Source organism: Benincasa hispida, chromosome 12 (genome assembly GCF_027475165.1).
Source record: "Benincasa hispida cultivar pf3 chromosome 12, pf3_genome.v1.1, whole genome shotgun sequence".
NCBI lineage: Eukaryota > Viridiplantae > Streptophyta > Magnoliopsida > Cucurbitales > Cucurbitaceae > Benincasa > Benincasa hispida.
Window position 1 is genome coordinate 3,176,148 of NC_143489.1, and position 16,429 is coordinate 3,192,576.

Below are 16,429 nucleotides of genomic sequence, written 5' to 3' on the forward strand. Positions count from 1 at the left end.
AGGACTTAATTAAAAAGGTTTGCATATATATGTGAGGGATAAAGAGTTTTGACCTTAAAATCTCTTAATGTTAGGATATGTTTGAATGTTTCTACTCATAGATCTAACATGTATTTTTTTTGATAACAAGGCTTGAGTCATTTGTTTAGAGTTTCCTTATGGTCTTATTCTCTCTTTGTTTGAGACTAGCAAAATTTTAAGTTTAGGGTGGTAAAAAGCATTTGAAAAGTACTTTCTTAGGTTCAGATGTTGGTTAATTTTAGTGCATAAACGTCCATTATAGCTTTATTTGTTTATTGTGTAGAAATCAAGCATTTAGATCAGAATTGGCTAATTGGAGCGTATAATGAGGGAAATACCCTTTAGGAAGGTCAAAGTTTGACCTAGGATAAGAAAAGAGGTCAAAAGGACTAAAAAAGTGTGGATGACGAGTTATGGCACCGTAACTCGTGAGAATAAAATTAGCATGGAAATGTGGCATTATTTATAACGATGAGGGGTGTTACATGGCAATGTGACACTGTCTTTTAGTGCTGTAGCGCCATTGGCTATTATAAAATATATAATCCATAATTAGGTCATAACTTTTGAACCGAGTGACCATGGGCAATTGATCACTCGTTTTCTTCGCCTTTTTTGTTCTATAAACATACACAATAGTAGCGTTGAGCTTTTAATTTTGTTTTGGATGGTAAAATACTTTTCAGGTTTCTCAATCTTGACTACCTTCTCATGACATATCGATGAAGGAGGAAGTCTTATGTTTTTCTTTAGATGTCAATTAAAGTCTCTATTGGGAGCCAATTTCTAGGTAGAGACGACAACTTAGAGCTCTCAAAGGAGTAAATGATTAAGTAGATTGTTGGAGGGTGATCTCAAACTGAAGGATGGGAGTTAAGAGCCCCATTTACTTTTCTTTCCTTGAGTTTTCCTTTCTTTATTGGATACGTTATGGACTGCCTACATTTGTATCGTACCATAAGTTGCTGAGTTCTAGTCTTCGAGTTTTAGATGTAGTTACGGATTGTTGCAGATTATTTTAATTGTTTCTTGGATTATTGAATGCATATACTATTTTGGCATGCTTGTGTTTAAAGCTTTTGAACACTTGGTTGAATGTTATTTACTTAATGACTTCCTTGAGACAGGGTGTTAGGTTAGATCTAGCATATTAAACTAATAACCAAATATGGACAAAAGTGATAGGATTACGATCATTGATGAAGGGTTGAGCTCGAGAGAGGAAACTTGGTTATTAGATTTCTTGGTCTATAGTTAGCATTTAATCAATCTAAGGGCTAAACAATTAATTTGGTCGATCCATTTTTTAAGTCTACTCCAGGACATATTTCTATCCAGTGTCACCCTAGTTGTAATCATTTATTTGATTTCTAGGATTAAATTAGAGTAGATTCTCATCACAGTTCGATTCTTTAGATAATTTTGGAATGATCTTTGGATAACTAAAAGACTATCAAACTGATTCTTTAAGGACGATACTTGGCTAAAGTTGTTTCAAACCATATTATTACCTAGTATGTGAGCTTGTGCGTATAAAATTTTTGGCACTATTATCGGGAAACATTTTAAATAGAGAGTTGTTCTTGTCGTATTAATCGTTGTTGCCTTTGTTGGGCACTATCCATCATGTAGATCTCTTTCTCTCTCTTTCTCTCATGCACCTCGAACTAATGCTTCTGATTGTCCACCTTGAACTAATGTTCCTGGTCATCCACCTCGAGCTAACCTACAGATAGAATTTCACATCAATAGGGTTTCATGTTTGTCGCCCTCTAATGCTTAAATCGTGTAAGTTGTAGCTCTTTCTCTCATTTGAGTATGATGTTCTTGGTTGTCCACTTTGAGCTAACTTGCAATATCAAAACTCACATAAGTATGGTGCTGTGTCCATCACGCTCTAATGCTTAAGTTAGTATTAAGTTGAAGTCATATCAATCATAGCACAGGTAGGGTTTTTAGCATATCTTTGAAGGTAAGGGTGTGTCTGACCCCTTTCTATACTATCCTCCTCTAACACCTTCTTGGACCTTGTATTCGGTGGTTTTTCAATGTTAGTGAAAGGCACACGAGACAGTTTTGACAACCTTTTAAGGTATTTTACTCCTTTTGGGTAGGTGGGATTACCTCATTTCGCTCGTTTGGTGCGACTTATGAAACAATCTCTTCTCATTTCAATCTGACTTATAAAACAATCTCTTCTCATTTCAATCTACTTGAACTTTTAAAATGCAACAATTATCTTTGTAGTTTAAAACTATAGTTCAAATTTTGTGACAATTTAGTCATCCCTACTATGTTAAATCTTATCTTGTTAAGATTTATTAGATGGAGTTTCTTTCTTACATATATGTAGATCAATAAACTTACTAGGGACTAAATTGATAAGATTTTTTTTTCATGTGTTTATAACGTGTTTATGAATTACGATTGAATTAGAAAATTTGATAACTTTATTTATTTATTTATTATTATTATTTGTTTTAATCTTTAAAATTTAAAAATTGTGCTTGTTTCTTATAAGTTATAACTTCTTTACCTTAGTATTCATATTTCTTAAAGTAAGATTTGAAATTATAACCAAATTCCAAAAACAAAATTTAAGTTTTTTAAAACTATTTTTTTTCAAAATTTGATTTAGATTTTAAAAACAATCCTAAAAAGTGGATTCCAAAATAAAAAAATTCATGTATATGTAATATTTAATGTTTAGGTAGAACTAAAATATAAATGTCAATGTCTAACGTATCTAAAGCCTAAATTTTATATTAAAAAAATGATATAGATTTAAAAATTATTTGAAAATAAAGCTTGATGAGGTAAAAGAAGAGAAACAAACAACCACCATCATATCAAGTGGAGACCACTTATTGAAGAATACATGTAATCTTCATACCTCTATGAAACTTTAGCATAAATCTCATAGTCATGGAACCAATGTTTCAAATGTCAATTTCGACCTGAATGTAGAAGTCTCGATTTTATAGAAATGTCAGATAAAAATATCAATAAAATCTCGATATTGATAGATTTTTTTAAAAGAAAATTATAAGAACAAAATGTTTTAAAAAGTATTAAACTAATAGATAAAAATTATATCTTTTTAAACAAATTAAAGATGTCTTTTATTTATATTACATTCACATAATGACATTCTATTGTTTATTTTTTATGTTTCACATATTTTTTTTTATGAAACAATAGAAATATTGGTTCATATCTCATATTTATGTTCTAATCTTTGAAAATAAAATATCGGTAAAACTATGACATACCGATATAAATTTAGTACCATGATTGATACAACTTGATGGGTTGTTGTGCTATATTAAAGGAATTTGGCTTATTAAAACCTTCAAAGCAATAATGAAGGGTTGAAATGCAATCTAGGAGTGAAATTTGACTTTTTAGCCTATTCTGATTAAACTATTAAATCTTCAATTAAAAAAATAGAGGTTAAAATTATGATTCTACAAAATTTTTAACTAAAAAAATTAGTTTTAGTAATGAGTTCATGGAGGATCTTATCTTGCTTTCCGTTGAAATTAGTTGGGATGTTCATGGATTAAGTTGAAACACTTTTTAGATCCAACGCGATTATTTAAATAGTAAGTTTATTCAACTCAAATAAACACTTATTAAATAATAAACTCAACCCAATCATAAAATATTTGGATTGAGTTGGTTCGATCATTATTTAAATTTTTATTTTAAAAACAAGTAAAATGTTAATATGTAAATAGTTTCTCTAATTATTTTTATATATTTAATTAAGATTAACAACTCAATTTTAATCTATATAATGAAAATTTTCTTTCCAAAGTGTTAAAATTAATTTTAGGAGTTGTTAGAGAATAAATATCCACGAAATAATGGAATTAGATAAAACTATAATAAATATATGTATATATTATTATATCATAACTAAAAAAAACATATATATTAAAAATTAATAATAAATTTAAGTCGCTTTGGATTTGGTTAGTTATTTTATGTGAACCATGAACTGATCCAATTCATAAAATTTTCATTTATTTGAATTCAATTCAACCCAATCCGCTCAAATCGTATAGATTATTGAGTTGATCGGATTTTTTAAGTTATCGAATTTTTTTTAATACTCCTAAAAATTAATAAGTGAATTAACAAAAATTAATTGAAGGATGAAAATCAGCATACTTATCTAAGTTTAAAGTCAAACCATAACGCAAGGATTAAATTGTTTTTTTTTTAAAAAAAAAAATTAGCTACCTTTCATAATAAAACTAGACATAGCCTCTCTCTCTCTCTCTTTTTTTTTTGGGAAAAAAAAGTAATATACAAGAGTAAATATTCAATGGAATTAAATTAATGTACGTAAGTTTTTCAAAAAATAATAATAATAATAATAATGTACAAAAGAAAATTGAGAGGATAAAAAAGTCTAAGAGGGCAATTTTGTAATTTCAAGGAGATGTTGGGAACAATTTTAAACGATAAATAGAGAAGCGTCTTAAAGTGAAATATCATTCTAATAAATTCAACAAGAAGTTGTGCCTAAACAAAATTACAAAATTAGGAGAAAGCGATATAATTGTTTGATAGTCCTCAATTGCTTTTCTAAACTATAAATAGATGAGATTTCTCTCCTTTTTTTTATTTTTTTATTTTTTTGAAAAATAAGTAGATGAGTTTTTGGTGAAAACATTTCACAATTTATAGTAGTTTTGGTGGACTTGAAATTAGTTTTAGATGAGGTTTTAGTGAAAATATTTTAAATTTTATCTGGTTTTTAGTCATAGCAAAATTGATTTTTTTTTATTATTTAAATTATAAAAATATCTCAAAATTTAGTTATATGTTTCAAAATACTCACATTTGATGTGAAAATCTTTTATTCTTTCAAAAGTTGTAATATTACTTTGTATATTTCAAAAATATCTCAAAACTATTTCTAAATTAGAAATCCTTTCTAACTTTGAACTAAGAATGGAACCTAGAATTTTGATGATAATGACCTAAAACAAAAATTTGAATAGTTAACTATTTTTATAGGAGTCCGGCATGCTATTCCAAATTCCACTCATGCTCAATTTTTAAAGAATTTATATGCTAAAAGTAGTTTTGAAATATTTATAAAAAAAAAGAAGAAGATAATATTGTAATTTTTAAAAGAATATGGATACTTTTTAAAATAAAGCTGTATTTTTATCATTTAGCTTCCTTGTACTATCTAATATGATAGTAATAAGATCACATCTTGAAACTATTCATTCAATTAACCTAATTGTGAAAAATGAATTTTGATATTTGAATAATTTCTTATAACCAATTTCTTAATATTTGAATAATTTTTAAATGAATTTTTATTTTTGAAAAATATTTATAAAATAATTGTTAAAAATATTTGAAAAAAAAGTATAACTAATTTTTTTTTATGATTGGTTGCTCATAACTTCTTTACACCGTTTTAAAAATATTTGAATCTATATCCATTTATTTATTTATTTTTAAACAAAAACATGTTTCTAAAAATTATCTTTTCAAAATTTCAAAACATAATTTGAATTTCCAAAACATAACTAAATAACAAAATATTAGATTTATGTGTTTAATTTTCAAAAAGAAAAAACAAGTAATTATGCCATAGAGCCTAAACTGTTTTAAACACTTTTTTTTCCTCCTTTTTTTTTTTCCCTTTTTTTATTTTTGAAGTTTCGAAACCTCCTATTTAATGAATGGTTCACAATCATTTTGTTTCATAATAATCATAAGAGTTAGAAACAAATTTTAGATATGATAATTGGGATTGGTTTGAAATTCGAGTGTTTAATTTAAGAAATTGGTCATTTTAGAAAAAAGTTAGAGTGTTGGGCAACTAGTCAACATAACTCTTGAAGTGTATTTTAAACTATTTTGATCAAAAGTATTTCAATAAAAATGAATTTTTTTAAAAACACTATTTTCTTTAGTCAATTCAAACGGGCCCTTTATTAGTTGACCTATACATTAATAAAAATCAATTAAAAAAATTGAAAATTTTGCAAAGCATTTAGAAATATCAATAAAAGTATATAATATCAAGCGTCTAGAAATCTACAAAATTATGCCAATTAATTAATACCTAACACGTCTATTAGAGATCAGGTCAATTATTGATTTAAAAAAAAAAAAGCCCCTTAGTTAAAAAGAAAAAAATCAACAAATTATAATCTTAGACTTCTTAGTGTGATAATGTTTTTTTTTTTTTTTAATTTCTTTATTTTTCTAAATTTGTGGGGTAGAGTTTCAAAGCTCTAACCTTTTAATTCAACATATAACTTAATCAATTTGAGCAATAGTTGGTATATAATTTTTAAATTAGCAATATAAAATTAAAAAAAAAACATTTGATTTACAAATTCTTTATGTATTCAAACTTAAACTCGGTCATTTTTTAACTAAAGTCATTCTAAAAGATTTATCCAGGGTATATTTTGTTTGTAAGTTAGTCATTTTGTTTTACATAATTAAGTAAAACATTTTAAAAAATATATATATAACAAACCATTTTAATTTTGAGTTCAATTATTTTTTACCATAAAAAATATTTAACTTAATATAACTATATAAAAATAACAAAATTAAGTCTGCCATTGAAGGGCTGTGTAAGGTCACAAATATAGGATCCAAAGGAGATGCGGAAAAAAGGTGTTCATAACGAAGCAAAAAACATAGGCGACATCGTTCTTAAACAATTATAGAAGTGGGAAATTGAATTGATCTTCAAGATGGTAATTATCGTCATTATACACTGAAGTATACTAGAATGGGCATATATGACATCGTTTATCATTCATAGTGAAATAGTTGCAAAAGATATACCAATTCATTGTCACAAATGGAAAATAATGTTATATTCAATGAATATCATAAAAAAGTCAAATTGCATGACAATGAGAAAAAATACAAGGAAAATATTGAACTCTAAAATTGCAATCTGGGAAGAATGTGGGACAAATGTAACAAATGTAAATGTCTAAACTATGAAATGAATTGGTATAAATTAAAAATAATCAGAGTCGAAAAGTCAGGAGTTAGGACTTGGTTGGATAGAATGCAAAGAATACCAGTCAGTAGTTTAAAAAGAAAAAACCAAAAAACAAAACCAAAAAAATGACCATTTTGCAAGCAAGAGTTTGCCAAGAAAAGAAAGAAAAAGAGAATGAACTTGTAGTAAATCCAAAGTATAAAGACGGGCTTCAAATACCAGTAGCTTTCTTCTTTGACATCCACCTCTTCTTAGCACTTTCTATTGCTTCCTCTCTCATTCTTGACAGTTCACAAAGGCATTGGTGGTACTGCAAATCAATAGCATCAATCTCCATCTTGAGTTCATCTTGGTGATCTCTTTCTTCCATAGAAAGAGTGGAAAAGCTAGATAAACTCAATTCTTTAGACATTCCAGAGCAGGAGGAGATTAGAGATGGTTTTGCAAAATCGATCATTGTTGGAATAGATCCAACACCTTCTGCATCTAAATCAATTGTTCCACTGCTAATATAAGCTTTGTCGCATTCAGGGTGGCCAAACTCACCACACTCAGATCCTTTTCCCATGCTGTAATCTGAGACAGTTGAGTAAATGTATTCCACGGAAGCACACGAAATAATCGACTGCTGGTTTTCTTGATCTTCGACCTTGTCCAAATCCCTTGGATTATTCCTTGCAGCAGCAGCAGCAACCATGGGAGATGACAGTACCAGCTCAGAGAAGAAAGGAGGAATGAAAGTCTTTTCCTCTGGAGTTTCAGAAGAACTATTTGGAGTATTTTGTTCTTCACAATAATTTGGACATGGTTTCCAGCTAGGAACAAACTTGGCAATTAGTTCATCAATTAGTTTTGCTATGATAGTCGCATCTTCATTTGACAGTTCAAGTTGTTCAACCATCTCCAAAGCAATTGCCAAAGAAGTGTCAGAGTTGAGATAGAAGGCAAAATGGATATTCTTAGATTTACCTATATGAAAATAAATGTTCAAGTTATTGAAAATTTGCAACACATTTGCTAAAGAATATACAACTTTAACAAGATTACGGAAGAATTGACCGAAAAGTTACCATATAGTTCAGCTATACGCAAATGGAATGACATCGTATTATGATCAGTCATGTCCCCTTTCAGTGTCAATACATTATTCTCGGTGAGCCTCTGAAGTTCTAGAGTTGAAAAGTGAGAAATTCCATTATTGCTTTTGACAGATGAAGCCACTGAGCCTGACAGTTTGCTGCAGTTAGGGTCTGTGTCCATCGGATGAGAATCAATCAGTGGAGGATTTGCAGATTTGAACTGCTCATTCAATAACCTTGAAAGTTCAGAACTATGCTCCTTGGGACTTTCAGTTGCAAGGAAAGGATCTTTCAAGAGTTCACTTGCAGGTAATCTCATAGAAGCTGGAACCAGACACTTCTCTATGAATTGCTTAACTTGAGGGTCCAGCACCTTCTCAAGGGAAGCAGGTTTTATACCCTGCCAGAAAGAATAAATGATTTCAGGACTTTCATTTCATGGAAACATTTAGAGAACATAGTTTGGTAGATGTTAATCATTTACTTACAGAAGTAACCTTCTTGAATATTTGGGCAGAATTTTTGCACTCATTATATGGGTATTCACAAGTAACAATTTCCAACATGCACATGCCAAAAGAATATATGTCAACAAGTTCATTATAGTCCTCATCATAAAGTTCTGGAGCCATAAACTCTGGAGTGCCTGAATAATAATCATATGCCCAAATATCAGTTGAAGTTTGTTCTCTTTCAATCTAGAATTCTATCCACACAACAAAAAGAAATCACGCTAAAAAATAAAACTATTACCAATTACACTTCGAGCAGTAGGCTGCTGCATGACAATTGCCAATCCGAGATCTCCAATTTTAACTTCTCCAGTATTCCCATTGACAAATATATTATCACATTTCAAATCTCTGTGAATGATTGCAGGGTTGTGACCATGCAAATATGTTAAACCTCGTAGTATCTGCCTTGCCCAGTTCTTGAAGGCCTTCAAGTCAACTTTCCTATGCTTCTTTCGATATCTAATCAATTCCAAAGTTATAAGTAACTCACTGAATGCGGCAAACAGATAAACGATAAACAAATAATCGAAAACAACAAGAAAACTCTTTTGGAACTTACTGCCTCAAACTCCCAGAAGTGAACAATTCTGTAATCATGTTGATAGTCTTACGCTTATCATCAACCCAATAGCTATAGAACTTGATGATATTTTCATGTTTCAATGACTTCAACAGATGGACCTCAGAATACAATCTTTGAAGTTGTTCTGGTGATTGCAAAACATCTTCAATGTCCACTTGACTCCAAGCAACTTCGATTCCACCAACTTCATCGAATGCTTTGTATCTGATGACAACAAAAATAGACCTCAAATCAAATATCACCCAAAATCTCATTATACCCTAAAACTCAACATAAACTAATGAACAAACTAGAAAAGAAAAGGCAATAAAAGAACAAAGATTGATAGACAGCAGAAGCATACACTGTCTTGAATGCCCCTTTACCCAAAATCTCATCATACTGAAAAAAAAAAGGGAAAAAAATAACTCGAATAAGGATTAAGTCAAATAGAATAAACCATCAACACCATAAAGCAAAAGGGAAAGAACAAATCTAAAACACAAGTAAACGATGATTGAACCATTGGCAATAAAAGAAAACTACCAAATTCTCCCCTTACAAAACCAAAAAAAAAAAAAAAAAAAAAAAAAAAAAAAAAAAAAAAAAAAAAAAAAAAAAAAAAAAAAAACAATTCAATCCATAATCAGCACCAGTAAATCCCTAAATTAAGATCACCCAGATTTGAAAATTGAGTACCCAAACACCAACCTCCAGATCCTAATGGCTAGAGCAATTCAGATAAGGAGAAACAACTAACAAGTAATCAAAATATCAAAAACCAAAGAAGAGAATTCAAAAGAAATACCCGTATATACCGTCCTGATGGATCCTTCTCAACAATCTCACGATCATCCGCCTCAGAATTCCCAGACATCATCAAATCCGAACCGCAACTCATCGCAATGGAAAAAGACGAAAGAAAAAAGAAAGAGGAATCTCGAAAAAGATATAAAAAAGAGACAGAGAGAGAGAGAGAGAGAGAGAGAGGATGAAAACCCAGTAACTGAAAACAGCAAACAGTCAGATAACAACGATCAAATGAGAAAGGTGTTCAGAGAAGGCCTCGGAAGCCACGTCGAAGGCAGAGTGAGAGTGAAATTGACGACCCATGAACAATTTCATCGCGAATTGAAATGGGTAAGTCGAAATTTGAGGAACAAAGTTGCAGGTGAAGGTGATTATTAAGAATTGAAACGGAGGGTCGGCCATTTAAGCATCCGCATCGAGATAAATCAATCCTTTACCCAAATCGAAAGGGAAAACCCTAAAAGATGAACAGGAATTGAGAGTTGAAATTAAGCGAATGAAAAGAAAAGGGTCCGGTTAACACATGAAAAAGGAATAGGATTCGTTGAATTGTCGAAGTCGTCGTCCTTCGTTGTGTTCTTTCTGTACCGATTGAATTAAACTATACAATTGGAAAAACACTGAATTTAGCTCCGCCACCGTCCGTTTAGCATTTTTAATCACTATATTTTAACAATTACCAGATAATTGATTAACATTAATATCTGTTAATTTCAAAATTTTCTTTTTTTAAAAGAAAAAGAAATTATCTTTTTTCAAAAAAACAAAATTAGTACAATTATCTTTTCTTTTTTCTTTTAATCTTGTGGAATGATTTGAAAACTTATGTTTTTTTTTGTTCATATATTATTATCTTTACATCGTTTTAAAAGCTCTAATCCTATTCCTAATAATGATAGGTTACAAATCACCATATCTTTATTTTTACTATTTCTATTTAAACTAAAATAATGTTCTTGAACTTAAAAGTTTATTTTTAAAATGTGGTTTGGTTTTAAGAATTCTTTAGAATTATAGAAAATATTGGGCTCACTCGTTTTTCGTTTCTTTTCCTTTTTATATTTTAAAAATTAAAAGTAGATTGTTTGATAAATATTTTTTTTTAAAAAAATTAAATTTATTGTTTATATTTTAGATATAATATAGCAAAATATATAACATGCATTGATACGAATAAAAATACAACTATTGTAAAGGATAGAGATGTCTAAATTCTCTATGTGGACGAGCCCCACCCCAAAAGATGCAGGGATTCCCTAATTATGTGGGAAATGGGGGAGGGAGTGGGGAGAAAAAAATTATCCATGAACTAAACGGGGATGGGTAATACATTCCCCGCCCCATTCCCATCTCCGCCCCGATTAACTTTTACATATTTATTTAGTATAGTTATCTAATTATTATTATTATTATATAAATATTACATTTAAATTTCAAATTTGATTATTTATTGGTAAAGATAATGAATATGTTTAAATTGAATATTTAAATTTAGATTATACATGTGAATAATTTGATTTATATTTATTTCTTTCTACTAAAAAATTAATCAAATTTTTAGGTCAGAATTTGAGTAATTTATATTTAAATTCAAATTGTCATATAAAACTATAATAGACAATAAGTTAATTATTTAATTAAACTATACTCTTAATAATTTTAATTAATAACCTTTATATATATAAAAAAAATAACGGTGGAAAATTTCACGGATGGAGAATAAAATGGGGAGCGGAGACGGAATGGGAAATGGTCTTCCTGGTCCCGCTCCATAGACATCTCAAAATTTATAATATTTATTATAGTTTCTAACTCCAAAGGAAAATGAAAACTATAATAATAATAATTTTTATTCTTTAAATGTTGTTGAAATTTGGTTTGAATTGTTATCTCTTACTACGACCATTTTTACATTGAATGATATCAAGTTATAAGTTCAGTTAGACTAATTTATAAATTTTGTTTTTATCTGTTTTTTAATAATAATAAAAAAAATGCATATGCTTTCTTCAATCATACACAAGTAAAACCAATAAAGAGTAAGGAAAATGATTTCTTTTTCTTTTAAAAATATTCGTATTGAAAAGAATTTCTTTTTCTTTAAAAAATATTTGTAAACATGAAATATCTTATTAATTTATTTATTCAATAAAAATAAATTAAAATCATGCCAATATTAAGGAAAAATAATAGAGATTTAAAGAACTAATTAGTAAAAGCTATTTAATCGAAATAAACAACTAGCTTAGCTCAACTCAACTAGTACTATCAACCTGAAGAATTTAGATTTAATATCCCACTCCACGTTGTGTAAAAAAAAAACATAAAAAAGAGATTATAAATAATCAAACAAGTTCTATATAATTCATTTCAATAATATTCTTTAAACTTTAGAAGGTTTCGTTGATATCACAATTTTCAAAAAATAAATAATAAATAAGTATTCTTTCCATTGTAAGTTCTTCTTCTTCCTCTCAATCTCTACAAATTCTTTCAATACAATTTAAAGGTTAAAAATTAATTTTGACTTCTCGACTTTTTTCATGGGGTAACAATTTAGTAAATGAATTGATTTAGTCTCTATATTTTCAATTTTACAATAATTTAGTTCATGTACTATGTAATCATTTAACTTCTATATTTTCAATTTTATTGCAATTTATTCCCTGGTGGAAAAAAATCTATCAAAATTAAATGTTGATTTTTATTATTTAAGGATTTAGACTTTGTATCTTATAAATATAGTAAGTTTTTAATTAGTTTATTAATATACTTACGTAAGAATTTTCAATCAATCTTAACAAACATTTTCACAATAAATACTAAATCATTACAAATTTTAAAGTAAACGAACTAAATTGCTACATACTAAAATTTAAGTTGTAAATTATTACAAAATTAAAAGTATATAGCTAAATGGTTTCGAATCAAAATTCAAAAACCAAGTTGTTAGTTCCATGAAAATAGAGTAAACAAAAGTGATTTTTAACTATTAATAAGTTGCAATTTTGCATGGGCAAAGAACTGGCACGAAAAAAAAAGGGAGAGAAGGAAAATGAAAAACTATTAATGGTAAGAGTAGTTTTGATTTTTTTTAAAGATCGACTAGCAGTAACTGTCAACGGTCTTTGACACTTAGCGGAATTGTGGCCGTGAGGCTGTATTAATTATGAAATTTTTTAAAATTCATAAATATTATTGAAAATAAATGAATTACAAAGGCTTGTTTCATAATATTCTGGTTTTTTGTTGTTTATTTTTTAAAATAAAAACTAAAGTATAATAACCAACATGATATTCTAGTATATCTAACAAGATTTTATACAATATAGACTATAGCACAACAAATTTAAATTGTAGGAACTGAAATATTACATGCTAAAGTATAATATATAGGACTAAATTAGTATTAACTAAAGTTTACGGGCTACACCATTCATACAATGAAAGCACATCAAAAGTGTGTGTATATATATATATAACATTAATTCTAGAGGGCAGTTTATTTATTTTATTTAGAATTATAAAACGTGCTAATTTCTCGGTCAACGTGAGGTTTTTCCTTTTTAATTTTTAAAAAAGAAAAAGTCAAATTTGTCTTGGAAATCAAGTTTGAATATTTAAAGGTTATTTTATTTTATTTGAGATCAAAATATTGTTTATGAGTTTTATCCATCTGATATAGTTGATATATTATTGAATTTTTAATTTAGAATTGTGAGCATTCATATTTTTTATTTGATTTTTTTTTTTAAATGAAAATCTTTAAATACAAATGTTGTAAAAGTAGATATGGTGTTTAATATTATGGTTGGATATATTGCTTTATATTTAGTTTTGAATGGTTTTATTTAAAAAAATTAATATCCAAATAATTTTTTTTAGTGATTTAAAATTCATTAGAGTTCTAATTAATATCTAGTTAGAGGAAGAAATGACCCGTTTATAGTTTTTAAAAAATACATCTTTTAAAGAAAAAATAAGTTTTTGGACCTCTTAATAACAAGTGATGTCAGCATAAAAATTCACTTGGATAAGAAATTGTATCTATGTCCTCACTCATTAATATAATGAAAATAAATATTCATCCACTGTTTAGAAAAAAAAATATATTTTTAATCTTTTATCTATCAAAATTGAATGAATAATTGCAAAGTTAAACTTTTGTATGAGATCTACTAAAAAAACTATTTAAGATAATCACTATATTGTTATTTATTAAAATTTTAAAAAAATTATATAAAACAAAATTTGTTAAAAAACATGAATTGATAATATTAAGATTAAATAAAAAACTGTTCAAAATAGGACCTTTAATATTAATATGGTTGTTTTCAAAATTTATTAGAGAAATATTGTTGTTTTGAAACTTATTAGAGAAATATTGTTGTTTTGAGAGTTCGAGGCTAGAAGTCGAGGGTTGAAGATTCGATTAATGTAAAGGTCGAAAAACTCGACAAACAAAGAAAAACTTGGAAACAATATGTATACTAGGGTTGTTCGGAAGGTTGAAGTTTCGACATACATAAGTCGAAATTTCAACCCTCGATAAGGAAGATAAATGGGTGAAAGAAATCTCGCTAATTTTGTGATGAGGATCTCGCTCTAGAAGGAAATCTCGCTAATTTTTAGGTTGTCGAAGGTTGAAGTTTTCGACATATATAAGTCGAAACTTCAACCTTCGACAAGAAGATAAGTGGATGAAGGAAATCTCGCTAATTTTATAATGATAGGATTGTTCGAAGGTTGAAGTTTCGACATACATAAGTCGAAACTTCAACCTCGACAAGGAGATAAGTGGGTGAAGGAAATCTCGCTAATTTTGTGATGAGGATCTCGCTCTAGAAGAAAATCTCGCTAATTTTGTGATGGGGATCTCGCTTTAGAAGGGAATCTCGCTAGAAATGTGGGCTGAATCTCGCTGGTAAGGAGCATCGTTAAGAAGACAGTTTCTTGAAATGCTTCAGGATCTCGCTCATGAGGAGGATCTCACTCATAATTGTCTTCATTTTATTTACTTTCCATAGAAATATATATATATATATATACATGACCAATGAGAAAAAAAGATAATAATCAATAATGAAAAAATAACAACAATAACAGAATTTTGTTACAACTAATAACTATAATTGAGTAAGTTTAATGAAGGTGCATATACTAAAATTGACTATACTAAAATTGACTATAATTGAATAAGTCTAAAAAAATATGGTCAACCTTGATTTTATTATCAAGTAAATTAAAAAAAGGTGTGAGGTCATATCACCATGCTGCCCCTGCTCCGATTCCCTTGCGCGATTCCCTGCATGCATTGACCAACTGATCCGATTCCTCTACTTTGATTCCTTGCATGCATTGATGCATTCATGCCCGTCTGCCATAGCCTTAATGCCTTTTCAACCACCCCAAACCCCTGGGTCGAGTGTTCAACACTCGACCTACATCCTTTTAAACCACCATCCTCTTCATTTTTGCTCACTCACTCCCTCAATAATTTTTGCTCCCTCTTCATGTTTGCTCACTCACTCCCTCGATAGCTCACTGCCCTTGATTTTGCTCACTCCTCTCCCCTTGATTTGCTCACAGCCCCTTCATAGCTCACTGCCCCCCCATTGCCTTAAAAAATAAGCCTTCAAAATCATCTTCCTCTCCTCCCATTTCCATTTCCATTTCCATTTCTCTTCTTGTATTTCGTTTAATACAAATTATTCTCACATAACTATACTGGTTCGTTACTCTACTAAATTTTTGTTTTTTAAGAATAATTATAAATTTTATTTTTGTTCTTATATTATTATTTTTTTAATTTTTTATAGTTGTTGTCAGATAACAAATAACAGAAAAAGAGGGTGAACGTTGTCACTTTGAAGGAAAAAATAGAACTACTGTCGAATCTGTGAGTTGAACTTATGATATTTGAAAAGTTTAGTTTATTCTTATGATATTTGATTTATTTAGTATTGACTTTGATGTTTATAGTGTTAAAATATTTAGTTTATTGTTATGTTTAAGAAGTTGATATTTATAGTTTAATACAAAATTATTGTGATAGTTAACAAGTATAGTATAGTTTCAAAAGTTTAATATAGTTTGAAAATTTTTGTTTATTCATATGAAAATTATTGTTGTTATGTTTATTATGATAAGTTGATATTTTCTAGTATTAACTTTGAAAATATAGTTTAAAATAGTTTGAAAAGTTTAATATAATATAATTTTTTATTTTATATTAAATTTGAAAAAATAGTTTTAAAAAGTTTACCTCATTTTAATTTGAAAAGTTTAATTTGTTGTTATTTTTAAAAATAGTTATAAAAAGTTTAATTTATTGTTATGTTTAAAAATAGTCATAAAAAGTTTAATTTATTGTTATGTTTAAAAAGTTGATGTTCATAAAACTTAAAAAGTTTATGTTTATAAACTAAAAAATTTA

General features: G+C 28.2%; 1 protein-coding gene across 2 annotated transcripts; it reads right to left on the reverse strand.

Annotated features, from left to right (window-relative positions):
- Positions 1-7,012: 7,012 nt before the first annotated feature.
- Positions 7,013-10,664, reverse strand: LOC120067323 (serine/threonine-protein kinase WNK8-like). 2 transcript variants are annotated; one of them, XM_039018886.2, is made up of 7 exons: positions 9,992-10,664; positions 9,548-9,585; positions 9,181-9,408; positions 8,860-9,080; positions 8,595-8,752; positions 8,098-8,506; positions 7,013-7,996 (listed from the first exon to the last, which is right to left on the reverse strand). In XM_039018886.2, exons 1-7 carry the CDS (start codon positions 10,082-10,084, stop codon positions 7,239-7,241), a joined length of 1,905 nt encoding a protein of 634 aa, XP_038874814.1. In that variant the 5' UTR covers positions 10,085-10,664; the 3' UTR covers positions 7,013-7,238. The 2 variants fall into 2 exon arrangements, with proteins under 2 accessions (XP_038874814.1, XP_038874815.1); XM_039018887.2 differs by lacking the exon at positions 9,548-9,585.
- Between the last annotated feature and the right edge of the window lie 5,765 nt (positions 10,665-16,429).

Excerpts from the sequence above, each read along its gene's own strand:
- LOC120067323 (XM_039018886.2), bottom strand. The coding sequence starts at position 10,084 with ATGAGTTGCGGTTCGGATTTGATGATGTCTGGGAATTCTGAGGCGGAT. Across the intron at positions 9,409-9,547 it reads AAAGGGGCATTCAAGACAGT|ATACAAAGCATTCGATGAAG; the intron begins GTATGCTTCTGC and ends TGTTGTCATCAG. Across the intron at positions 7,997-8,097 it reads GCGTATAGCTGAACTATATG|GTAAATCTAAGAATATCCAT; the intron begins GTAACTTTTCGG and ends ATTTTCATATAG.